At 55.7% G+C, this 12852-nt stretch overlaps 1 protein-coding gene across 1 annotated transcript in view; it reads left to right on the forward strand.

The window, feature by feature from the left end:
- Positions 1 to 12852, forward strand: part of LOC128843746 (diacylglycerol kinase delta-like) — a 166552-nt gene that overhangs the window by 144218 nt on the left and 9482 nt on the right. The window contains exons 26-29 of the mRNA XM_054040836.1: positions 947 to 1033; positions 3872 to 3991; positions 5886 to 5997; positions 8533 to 8663. Coding sequence (XP_053896811.1) covers positions 947 to 1033; positions 3872 to 3991; positions 5886 to 5997; positions 8533 to 8663 — 450 coding nt within the window. The remainder of the gene's footprint in view (positions 1 to 946; positions 1034 to 3871; positions 3992 to 5885; positions 5998 to 8532; positions 8664 to 12852) is intronic.

A 12852-nucleotide genomic window follows, 5' to 3' on the forward strand; every position in this document is an offset into this window, starting at 1 on the left:
CGCATGCTACTCTCGCCGACTAAGGCCTTGGGCCCAACAATAAACTCCTTTGCCTCAGCCGCTCAATTGCCTTGCTCTGGGCAGATGTAGTTTCTTTGTCCCTGAAGATGGTATAGGTCTGAGGTCATGGAAGATGACATCGTCCCAGCCTAAATTCCCTCAAAGCTGCGCAGCTGCAGTGAGAGAAGGCTGGGGGGAGTCCTCTCTCCCTGCCACAGCTCCCAGGGCAGTCTGCACCCCAAACCCCTCATCCCCATCCCCATCCCAGAGCCCACACCCGCAGCTTGAGCTCTCACCCCCCCCCTTGCCCCAACCCCTTGCCCCAGCCCTGAGCCTCCTCCCACACTCTGAACCTCTCGGCCCCACCCCCACGACACATCACCTCCATATTGGTGCACATAACAGAATTCATTCTGCACCTGGATGTAAAAAATTAGAGGGAACATTGGTCCCAGCCCCCCCCCCCCACCCCCCGAAGGCTTTAAATGCTAGGCCAGAGCCCAGAGCGGATGTGAAGCGTGCAGTGGGCTCAGGAGGCAGGCTACTGTGTGGAGAACAAGTTGACATCTCTGGCTTGCCTAGGCTGATGGTCTAAGGCAAGGGGAGGTATGGAAGTACAGGCCTGAATTGATGAGAACTTGGGCCTCAGCCAAGAGGGTGTGAGGGGGCAGCAAGGTCTGCGGTTTGTTGCTGCTTCCTGGCAGTGCTCCAAGGCTTTGTCCTGCTCTGCTGAGGGCGCTAGGGTAGCGGAAAGAACCATGACACAGTGTAACCAGACTTGCAGAACCCAGCAGCATCCCAAAGCATCTTGGCCAACCAGGAAGGGGTAGCGTACCGACTGCATTGTCCCATCAGGCCCTGGTCCCTTAGCACTGCTCGTCTCCATGTGCCTGCTTACTAACATTGCTTCTCTCTCTCCTCTTTCTTTGCACCCATCTCCTCTCAGTTTCTGAGCAGAAATGCGGCCGTGGATGTGTCAGTTAGTGTGAAAGCCCTTTACACTGAAACCAGAGCTTTTCTGGAAGGAAAATTGGTGAGTGCATGGCTGGGGGAGGAGCCAGCATCCTAGGGTGCTTAGTCTACTCTGCCCCAGTCTGCGGGGGGGGGGGGGGGGGGGGGGGGGGCTCGTTTGTGAGATTCCCTTGCATGAACCCCCCTTGCATTCAACATGGAGATCAAAGCTGTAGCAAATGGCAGAACATGCTCCAAGCTTCATGCTGCAGGACAGGGAAGAGGGCTACTTCCCGTGGAAGCTCTGGCAGGGACTGGAGGATGTGGTTAGGTGCAGGGTCGGGGGGAAGCTGTGAGGGGGGCAGGGCATGGGGGGAAGGCATGGGGAAGCCCAGGAGGGATGAGAATGTAATGTGAGGTGTTTAGCTGAGGCCCTGGGGGTGACAAGACAACCCAAGTTCACATTAGATCAGTAGCAGTACTTTGCCTGGTTCCTCCTTCAAACCAAGCTTTGCCCTCCTGATGTCAAAATGAAATGCCTCAGTAAACTGTGCTGAACTTCATAACATGATCATCATCACTCTCCTTGCTTCCGTGCTTTGATCAGCAGCAAAATGGATATGTTCATGGGTGGGTTGTCATCATTAGGACCCAGAGTTAACAGATTGTCAAGACAAACAGAGCTATTAGCTAATAGAGCTCTTGTTTCAGACTGTCTGCAGACTCAGGCAGACCTCACTGGATCAGTTACTCTTAGTGCATGGTTTGAAGGTTTTGTTTTGGTAATCATTGTAGAGATTTAATTTATTTTTTTAAAGCCAGCTCAGCTTTGAAGCAGTGAGCAGCAGCCCCTCCTACAAAGCACCCTCTTCCTGACATGCCATGAGCAAGCTGGTGTGACCATCGGTCATCGTAGGGTGCAAGGGCCACTGGATGTGTGAAGCGGGGAGGGGACCAGTCCCACCACCGTGTCCTAGACCCAGTGTTAATGGCAGAGTAAAGGAGGACATCATGCCGATGTCAGCCAGCACCGCTGACACTCTAATGTGAGCTGCCAGTTGGGTGGTCTATAGGGAGTGGCGTGGAGCTCCTGGGTGACATAAATGCTGTGCCACTCTCCACGCCCGGAGCTGACTGGATGAGGCAGTTATTTCCCAAACAGGTGGATAGGCCCACTGTTCCTTCCTGTTTCTCTTGGAACCAGGCTGTATTGCATGCTGCCTGTTCCCCTGCATGCCAACTCTGTGTGCCATGCTGCTCCCAGATGCCCTGCACCGCACAGGAACCCAGACGGATATGGCATCAGAGGTATAGCCAGAGCTGTTTCCTTCAGCTCTCCCTGCCTGGGCGGGGAGTGTGTGAAGAGGGGAGAATGGCTCAACAGGACAGTAAAATTCTTCCCCTCTTCCCCCCCACCCTCTCTCCGAACCTCCACCGGGAGTGCAGCTCCTTCCCCTGCTCCATTTCCATACAAACTCACCAGAAGATGGAACTTCCAACCATGCACTCCCTCCTCTCCCAGCTCTGTTTAAAGTGGCGATTAGCTCACTGCGCCAGTGATCAAAACTTGTCTTTGGTGTCCCCAGTTCTTGGCACAGGCGGGGGGTTCAGTTATCCCTGAGCTAAGCATCCTTCCCAGTGCATTCCAGGCTGCTGCAGAAGGGCACTTCTCTGTGGCTTTGAAGACAGCTACCAACAGGCCTCTCCCATGCCACCTGGCACCGTGACACTGCACCCCTAACGCTGGCCCCGAGACAGTTAGTTAGCCCCATGGCAGTCTGTTCAGTTCATTATCAGATCCTGATACTCGACTGAGAACTGAATTCTGCGTGAATGCCCAGGGTTCCAGGACACGGCTGGAAAGACCCTAGCTGTGCCCTGGACCATGAATTTGGAACAGCCAAAGCAGAGATGGGTCCTGAAAGATCTATGTCAGGTTTTATGCCAGACTCATTCTGTGAATAGGATGCTCATTCCCAGTCTGCTTTCATAAAGCTGGGTGGGGAATGGCATCAGGGTTTGGACCTGGGAAGTTCAGCTCCACAAGCACAGACTTGAGCCTCTGGAGCTAAGAGAGTCACTCTACTAGCTGGTAGCAGTAGCAGGCTGGCTTTCTCTGTGAGCTCAAGCCACTAGAAGGGAACATGACGCCCACTGTTCTAGGGTGGATCATGCTCGTTCTTTACTTTAGCACTGAGTCTTAGTAGAATATTTCAGAGATACATTCAGGTCATGTTTTTAATAACCTCCCTGCCCTTTATGAACTCTGAGCCTGATGAGAATGGAGACAATTTAACACCCAGTTTTGCTCTGCTTTTTTGCATCTCTGATCTTAGCAGGTTAGTCGGTCAGTGTCATTTGGGATTAGTCAGTGTCACTGTGGGGCTCTCAGGTACCCAATTGTAACTGCAGGAGTAGCCAATCAAAATACTGCTGTCATTGGAGATTTTGTTTCTAAAGAGAACACTCCCAGGGAGCTTAGGTTCTGTAAAGGTGAAGTTCTGGCCTCGCTGACGTCAGAGGAAGTTCTGACATTGACTTCAACAGAGCCAGAAGTTTGCCGCAGGTTTTACAAAACCTAAATGCAGGGCCTTGACCCTGTGCCTTAGCCCAGGTGCCCTCCTTTCCCAGCAACAGGGGCTGCTTGAGAGATGGGGGAATGACGGGAACAGACAGCCAAGCAATCAGTAACTTGCAGAGACTGGTATCAATCTCAGCAGTGAAACCCAAAGAGGAATGGGCAGACTTCCTCCCCGGGGTTCGTCCTTGTGGTTAGCTGAACTCCAGTCCCAAGTGGATGGAGCCGTAAGGCAGGTCAGTGCATTGTCCCTGCCCGTCCTCTCCAGCAGTACCCATGGCGCGCGTTCGCACAATGAGCTCTGCACGGGGCTCTCATGGCTCTCTCCCCCAATCCCTGCAGCAGCTGGACTCCCCACAGCAAGAGGAGGGGCTGCAAAGAGCCCTGAACACCGTCAGCCAGGAGCTCCAGAGGCTGCCCGACATCCACTGGCTGGCGCCCATCATCAACTCTGCCGAGGAGGTGGGTGCATGGGGCCGCTCGGGGGCAGTTTGGTCAGGTCGTTCCTCCTCCTCCCCATACTGGCAGGAGCCTGCCTGGTACCATTGCAGCCAGTGAGGGAGAGTCAGCGAGGCAGCCTAGCCTAGTGACCAGAGCAGGGGAGCTGGGTTCTCTTTGGGTGACCCTGGGCAAGTACCCTGTTAACAAGCCTGCTGCTGTACCCTTTGCAGCCCAGCCCCTCCCATCCCACTGAGCTGGCTTTGCATTAGACTGGACCATCCTCTCCCCCATCCCTTCATATACATCCATCCTGAGCCCTGTGCTTCTGCAGGGGGCTTAGCACCCACAGCCCTGAGAATCAATAAACCATTGCAAATAAAATGGGACTTGGGCCTCCAGACTCTTTCATGAGTCTCCCAAGAACTGCAAGATCTGTGTCTGCCTCCTCCTTCTCCTCTCCCTCCCCCTCCCTCCTCTGCTGTCCTCACTCTGGCCCTAACCCTGCAGTCAGATCTGCCCCAGCAGACTTTGCGTGGATCCTACTAGAGTCCTGAGCCTTCTCATGGGCCTGATTGCAGGATCAGGGCCTTAGATTATGATCTCTTCATGGCAGGGGCCCTGGTCTGAATAAGATCCCCCCCACCCCCCCCGTACAGTGCACCTGAAGTCTCAGCTGTGCATGTGTCAGTATTGCTGTGACGAGGGGGCCTGAGCCTGCTCGGAGGGGGCAGGGGTTATTGGGGAATCCAGAATACTTGAAGCACTCTGTGTCTCTGGGAGGCCCAGAGCGGAGAATCGGGGCTGGCGGGGAGGAGCGGTGCACATCCTGTGAGCAGGTGATGAACCAGCACTGGATTTCTCGATCCGGTCATGCAGCTAAACGTACAAGTGACTCCCATTGACTTCAGTGGCACTTGCTCATGTGCAGCAGCTGCCTTTATCAGGCCTGTTCTGCTCTCTTCTGGTAACTCTCCTGGTGCTCTTCTTGTGGCTGTGGTCTTGGGGGCACAGGCTGTCCAAGAGGACGGTTTATCATTCAAGGGAGCAGTGGTAAGCCAGTTTACATGGCACTTCTCAGCTGCAGAGCCCCCGGCACTTTATAGAGCTGGGGGTGGGGTATCACTAGCTTTGTCTTACAGATGGGGAAACTGGGGCTGGAGGATTGCCCAGGAGAGCACAAAGGTGGGTCTGACATGCTCCGTGGCTGGCAGCAATGCGGGGCCACATAATGTAGCCAGGGCTCAGACATTTTACCTTTCTGTCTTTTAACCCAAGGGTTCTCAAACTTCATTGCACTGCGACTCCAGTGACCCCAAGAGGGGGGACCAAAGCCTGAGCCTGCCCGAGCCCTGCAGCCCCAGGTTGTGGTGGGGGGGTAAAGCTGAAGCCTGAGCCTCGCCACCCTAGGCAGGGGGCCAAAGTTGAAGCCCACGGGCGTCAGCCCTGCTGCCCAGGGCTGAAGCCAAAGCTGGAGCCTGAGCTCCGGCACCTAGGGCTGAAGCCCTTGGGCTTTGGCCCCAGGTGATGGGGCTTGGGCTTCAACCCCGGACCCCAGCAAGTCTAACACCAGCCCTGCTGACCTCCATTAAAACAGGGTCACGACCCACTTTGGGGTCCTGACCCACAGTTTGAGAACCGCTGTTCTAACCCCATTCAGTGGTAAAAATATCTGTGTCCTGACTAGACTACGCCCTCCACAGATGCTAGGACTGGTGGATCTGGGCTGGTGTGAATCGCATCAGCCAGTGCTGGGGATGCCAGGGCAAAGCTGGGATAGAAACGAGGTGCGGTTAAGCACTGGCCCGTGCTGATGGCAGGGAGGGGTGGGCATCTGACCAGGGCGCGGAGTGGCACAGATGAAATGCATGGCTTGTGAACCTAACCCGTTATCCTCTCTGCCGGCCTCGGGCACCAGGAGAGCTCCGAGAGCAGCAGCAAGGGCAGCCTGAAGCTACGGATCAACATTCCCAAACCCAAGAAGGACAAGGATAAGTTTCAGAAGCTGAAATCCAGCAGCATGGTCCCAGGTAAACCTCCCCAGAGCAGTGGGCTAGACTGGCAGAGCAGCCTTCGCCTCCCAAGCACTAGAGAGCGTCCTGGACCTGCTGTGCTACCAATCTGGCACGCACCGCAGCCAGAGTAAATCCATACCATTGTGTTGTGCCGCTGGAGGGCTCTTAGACAAGGTGAGCAGGGCAGGCTGCAAACCCGTCTAGAGCAGCACCTCAGGACTGCTAGCCCGCCTGCCCATCTGCCCTCCAGGCTGGCTCTGATTGCAGCCAGGCACTGAACCGTGCCGAGGATGGAGTGACTGGCACAGGGCAGGAGGGGGCACAGCTTGCTGGGCCGTCAGCTCAAAGCTCCTCTCTCAGAGGAGGAGAGAGTTATAAAAATGGGGTTTAGAAAGAAATGGGCCTCCTGGGAAGATTTTCCAAAGTGTCTAGGGATTTAGGAGCATGTCCCATTGACTTGCAGTGAGACTTGTGGTCCAAACCCTCTCAGATGTGTTTGACTCCTCCCGCATTGGCACCAGCTTTGCAAACATAACCAATGCTGCATCTCCCAGCCCCGGCTGCCTCGCTTGCCCAAGTCTGGCCGTCAGCCCCGCTCCATGTCCTGGCCTCTTGGTGCTGGTAGGAGAATCCCCTCAGCAAGTCCCAGGCATGGAGAGTTCAGGGCTTCCTCCTGATGCCTTGGTGCCTTATCGGGAGCGAGGGCTGATGGTCAGTGCACAGGCTTGGGAGTCCGTTTTCACCTCAGCTCTGTCACATTCACTCAGTGACCCTGAGTCCATCAGTACATGGGCTTCCCGGGGGGCATGGGCTGGACTGGTCGATGCTGTGGTGCTCTCAGATCTAGCCCTAGTCAGTTACTCCCATGCCCACACAGGAGGCCCCCCTGTGCCCCCTGGCCATCCGCGTGCAGGCTGGCTCTCAGGCCATGCCCCGTTCTTCTATCTCCAAGGGAGTTTGCAGGGCTGCAGCGGCTGGAAAGGGAATGGGGACCCCTAGCCTCAGGGCTTTTGAAACAAGCTACAAGTGTCCCTAGCCTCTGTTTGCCAGAAGCTGGGAATGGGCGACAGGGGATGGATCACTTGATACCTGCCTTTTTCTATTCATTCCCTCTGAAGCACCTGGCATTGGCCTCTGTCAGAAGACAGGCTACTAGAGTTGATGGATCTTTGGTCTGACCCAGTATGGCTGTTCTTATGTTCTTATGCCAGTGTTTTGTATGGAAACGTCTCTGGAGTGCTGGGGCCATGGAGGGGAGTGTATGGGGCGGGGCTATGCCTCCCAGCCCCTCGGAGGGGAGTATACGGGGTGGGGCTCTGCCTTCCAGCCCCTCGGAGGGGAGCGTATGGGGCAAAGGGCTCTGACTCCCGGCCCCTTGAAGGGGAGCATATGGGGCGGGGCTCTGCCCCGGGACCTCAGAGGGGAGCATGAGGGGTGAGCAGCTCAGTGTCCTGAGAACAGTGCTTGGGCTCTGTTCTCACCACATAGCTTGGTCTCTTGAAGAGATCAGAGTCCTGAGCCGTGCACTGACGTGGGGCCCTGGGGGCACAGCAGCTCTGTGCTGCATGGCTCTGGTACTGTGCCTTCTTCCCTATCAGGGGCATGTGGGCAGGGCACTCCTAAATCCCAGCTGGCAGGTTCAGTTTTGCTTTTCATTCTTGCGGGCCCAGGGGATCTATTTGACCATCGGGATCCTGTCGGGCCATGTGCATCATTCAGGCTAGCGTTTGGCCCAGCCGTTGTGTGAGCCGCACACTGTTCACGATGGACATGAGAACTGGGCCGTCCACACATGGCCCCGGTGAACTCCAGTGACTGAAAAACACATGGGAAAAAGGATGCCTGTGTTAGGCCTTAGCTCTCCCCAGGCCACAGAGCACATTTCTAAGCCCTCGACTGAGAGAGGGAGGCCAGCTCTGGCATTCCTGATGTTTTGCAGGGAAAACAGGAGGGGAAAACCCCTTTTCTGGGCATGAGTGGAATCTTTCACAGCCCACTCACCTTTTTCCCTCTCACTAGGCACTGTACATGAGACTCACTGCAATGGTTTTGTGCCCATGCAGCATGTTAGGTTGATGCTTTCAGAAAGAGCTGTGAGCCATACAGAAACAGCCATCGTGGGTCACGTGACCTCTAGGACCAAATCTGCACCCTCCAGGTCACCTACCACCCTGATCCCAGTTCTCGTGCTGCTCTCCATGTAGGAAATAGAGATAGGCCGGGTTGTCAGACCTGGCCTGCCTTGGAAATAGTCCCTGTGCTAGGGAGACGAGGGAGCAGAAATCAGTGGGATTCTGGCGGGGCCCCTCTTCTGAGCAGAGCTGCCTGGAACAGATCCTGGGTGTAGCAAGGGAGCGTTTCCATCGGGGGCTGCGGGTGGTGCCCAAGCCCCAGGCATGGGATCCTGCCATGCTGGAATGCTGCTGCCTGTTGCCTGCGCTCTCGCCCTGCCTGGCTTTGTGCTTCCCTGTGTGTGCGCGTTGCTTTCGGCTGCGCCTCTGTCCACTTTTCGCTGCTGAGTCGATCGTCTTTGCTTTCCCTTTTTGCTAGTGGAGAAATGGGGCGCTGAGGAGGTGGCGGCCTGGCTGGACACGCTTGGCTTAGGGGAATACAAAGACTTTTTTTTCCGCCATGACATCCAGGGCTCAGAGCTGATCCTGCTGGAGAGAAGAGACTTGAAGGTACTTGCATCACTTGCTTTTCTGACCGCAGCAGCGTGGCTCTCTCCATTAGTGCCCCATTGAGCTGCATGGGTACAGTTATGGGCAGAATGCTGCCCGATTGGTGCAGCCTTGCTCCTGGCAGAACCCCATGAACGATTGTAAGCCAGCTGGGAATTGCATTGGCAGGGTTGAGTTGGCATGTTAGCCCCTCACCTGGGACCCAGGCATTGGCACGGCACTTGAATGGCATCGGCGGGGCTGCGCTTGCATGCTGCACCTGCCCTATGAGTCAGTGTATTTGCATTTCGCTGCAGGTGATGCCGCGCTGTCAGAATACGGGCTCCTCGAGAACCAGAGCAGTCATGGTGTCGCTGCACGGCACTGGCTTCCCGCAGCTGGGGGGTGGGATGGTGACTCCCAGCCAGGGACTCCATAGCACAAGCCATAACCTCCATTCCTCTCCTCCAGCTACCTGGCCTGGGTGATTAATGAAGCACCTGAGTGAAGGTGGGGCTTGGGAATGGGATCCAGAGCCTACCGCCCCGAGGACATGGTCACGCTCATTCCTGGGCAGCCAGGTGAAATGAGCTGGGAGAAGGTTTGGGGTGGGGAGTGGGGGAATTCCCTACTGAGCAGGTGTCCCTATCACATCTGGTACCAGTAGGTCTCTTCCTGGAAGACCAGTCCAGAGTTGAATTGGGCCGTGGAGACCGCACCCTGCTTTGAAGCAGCAGCTGTGCCATTAGCCTGGAATCATTTCTCTAGGCTACTGAAAATAGCTGCTCCTCCAATTAATACCCTGAGGGCCAAATCCTCACCGGTGCTTGGCGCCTGCCTGCCATTGATTCACATGGACATTAGAGCCTGGGTAACTTAAAGGGCTCTTTTTTTTAATTGTTCAAATATCACATTTTTTGTGGAAAATTTTGTCAAAATCCATCTTTCATAAAAAGTTCAGTTTAGCCAAAACAGCATTTTCTGACAGAAAACATCCAACTACAATTTTTCAACCAGCCTCGCCCCGCTCCCACAACCAGCCAACCCCCTGCTTGCCCAGTTCACATGCCTCTTCCCAGTCCCCCAACCAGCCTGCTGCCTGCCCAGTACACACGCCCTGTCCCCCCCGAACTGCTGCCCCCTCGGCCTGCCTGGTTCAAATGCCTTACTCCACTCCCGCATCCTGCCAGTCTTCTGCCTGCCCAGTACACACACCCTGCCCCACTCCCCCATCCTGCCAGCCCGATAAACACACCCTGCCCCATTCCCCCTGTGACGGGTTGGATCACAGAAACCCCCTTGGGGCTGCCAACTGATGTACCAAGACTGCTTCTGCCCCTGCTTTCCCTGCCAACTTGGGACTCCAGCACCCTGTCTAGTTGAGCCAGACACGCCAGTCTGCTCCAGTACAAACCCAGGGTCTCAACCACGTGCCCCAAAGCTGCAGACTTAACTGAAAGCAACTTAAGAAGTGTTCCTGTCTTTAACACTCAGATGCTCAACTCCCAATGGGGTCCAAACCCCAAATAAATCTGTTTTATTTATAAAATTTTACTCATTTATAAATTTATATTTATAAAGTTTTACTCATAAATTGTTCGCCCTCTATAATACTGATAGAGAGATATGTACAGCTGTTTGCCCCCCCCCCAGGTATTAATGCATACTCTGGATTAATTAATAAGTAAAAAGTGATTTTATTAAATACAGAAAGTAGGATTTAATGGTTCCAAGTAGTAACAGACAGAACAAAGTGAATTACCAAGTAAAATAAAATAAAACATGCAAGTCTGAGTCTAATACAGCAAGAAAACTGAATACAGACAAAATCTCAGCCTCCGTTGTGTTCCAGTAAGCTTCCTTTTACAGACTAGTCTCCTTCTAGTCTGGGTCCAGAAATTACTCACACCCCCTATAGTTACTGTCCTTTGTTCCAGTCTCTTTCAGGTATCTTTGGGGTGGAGAGGCTATCCCTTTAGCCAGCTGAAGACCAAATGGGGGAGGGGGTCTCCCAGGGGTTTAAGTAGACTTTCTCTTGTGGGTGGAGACCCCCTCCTCTCTCCTATGGAAAGTCCAGCTCCAAGATGAAGTTTTGGTGTCACATGGGCAAGTCACATGTCCATGCATGGCCCAGTTCTTCTTCGAGTGATTGTTCACGTCCATTACACATTAGGTGTGCGCGCGTCGCGTGCACGGTCATCGGAAACTTTTTCCCTCAGCGGCTCCTGTCGGGCCAGCAGGGTCCCCGCTCCCGCCAGAGCGGCGCCCCGCTCTAGCGTATATATATCCCTGCGGGCCCGACCCTCCCTCAGCTCCTTCTTACTGTCCGTGACGGCGTTGGAACAACTCTGTCTCTCACTTGAGAGTGTCCCTTAGCGTTAATAGTTAGTGTTCTTCTTAGCAGTTATCAGTTCTTTAGTACCTAGAATCTTAGCAAACAGTTCTTTAGTAGTAGTTAAGCTCCTTTGTTTTAGGTGTTGGTCAATCCCGACACCGGCCCTGGGCTGCGGGGCATGCCGGACGCCCAAGGCTTCAAGGCTTGTGCCACGTGCCGCAAGCCTATGCCGATAAGTGATCCCCACGACTCATGCCTCCGTTGCCTGGGGGAAGCACACCAAAAAGAGCGCTGCAAGATCTGTAAGGTCTTCAAGCCCAGGACTAAGAAAGAGAGGGACTTTCGCCTTAAGCAGCTGCTCATGGAGGCTGCATTACAGCCCTCCAATTCGACACATCAGGCAACTTCGGTGCGGAGTGCCCCGGCATCGGTTCATGATCTGGCACTGGCAGGGCACCATAAGCCAACGGCACCGACACAGCAAGACCGCCCCCGGCACCGGTCATCTTTGCTGGCAAAATCAAAGGGCCAACCTAAGGCCCGAGGACGCTCCCCGCATAAGAGGGCAGCGCCCGCGAAGACCTCGAATGCGCCTAAGAGAGTGGCGACCCCAGGACAGATCCCGGTGCCAGTGGCTCCGGCGCCGAGAGGCCCGTCGAGCCCCGGGATAGGCGCATCGAGTGAGGAGGAAGGGCTGGAGGAGCTTTTGGAACAGCCCTCCACCCCAGACACGTTTGAGGCAGCAAAGGACCTCATTGAATTGTCCGCTGAGGGCCCCCCTCCAAGCCAAAGATAATCTGCCAAGACTGCCTTCCAGAGGCAAGCCAGCAATAGTGCGCCCATCATGGTCACCACCTCAGCACTGTTCATGGCGCCGCTCCCGGTCGAGCTCTGCCTTGGTGGACTCCCGGCTACCCTCGGCGCAGACGGCCGCACAGCCATTGGGCCCCAACAAGCGCCTGGCGCCGACCCAGCAGCCCTACTCGAGTAGGCACCGGGACGTGTCAGCCACGCGATCCCCAAGACCGACCGCTCGCAGTCGTTCCCGGTCCCGAGGTCACCAGTACCGGACCAGGTCGGCAAGACGTTACTCCCGGTCCCGGTCCCGGTCCCGGAGGTACTACTCTCCGACCCCGGACCGGCACCGTCCCACGGCACCACCGTGGCCATCCAGGTCACCGTCTGTGGTTTCGGAGGCAGACTCGGGCCAGTCCAGCAGATTTGCCCACAGGGCACCGGCTGGTAGGGAACATGAAGCCCCTTGGCACCCACAGTGGGGCCAGCCAGGACAATGGTCATTCTGGACCCCTTGGGCCTACCACCAGCAAGGCCCCCCGTCCAGGACCTTGAGATCTGGCCCCTTGAGTCGCCGGTCCCACTCTCCGCAGGGGCGCCCCTCCTCGCACAAGGAGGCCATGGTCTCCAGACCACCGGGGCAAGAAAGAGCCGACTCGGCACCGAGCCCGACACCGTCTCAGGCCCACACTATGGGACAGACCCCAGAGGAGCGCCCAGTAGGTGAGGAGTTGCAGGAAGAAGAGGACGCACAGAAAGCCCTAACCTCTTCCTCCTCACCAGATGAAGCCGTGGCGGGCACGACGGTGTCCGGCCCTCCCCCGATTGACCATCGGGCCCAGCAGGATCTGCTCCACTGAGTAGCCCTCAATCTGGGGTTGCAGGTGGAGGAGACTGTAGAGCAGGAGGACCTCATGGTTGACATCCTAAGCCCGGAAGGCCCCTCCAGACAGTACAGTCGAACTATAAGACAGTGTGGCAAACACCGGCCTCCAGTCCACCAATTGCGAAAGGCGTAGAGAGGAAGTACTTGGCCCCTCCAAGGGGTTCGACTTCCTCTTTTCTGACCCAGCACCCTGT

Source organism: Malaclemys terrapin, chromosome 9, assembly GCF_027887155.1.
Source record: "Malaclemys terrapin pileata isolate rMalTer1 chromosome 9, rMalTer1.hap1, whole genome shotgun sequence".
In the NCBI taxonomy this organism is placed as follows: Eukaryota; Metazoa; Chordata; order Testudines; family Emydidae; genus Malaclemys; species Malaclemys terrapin.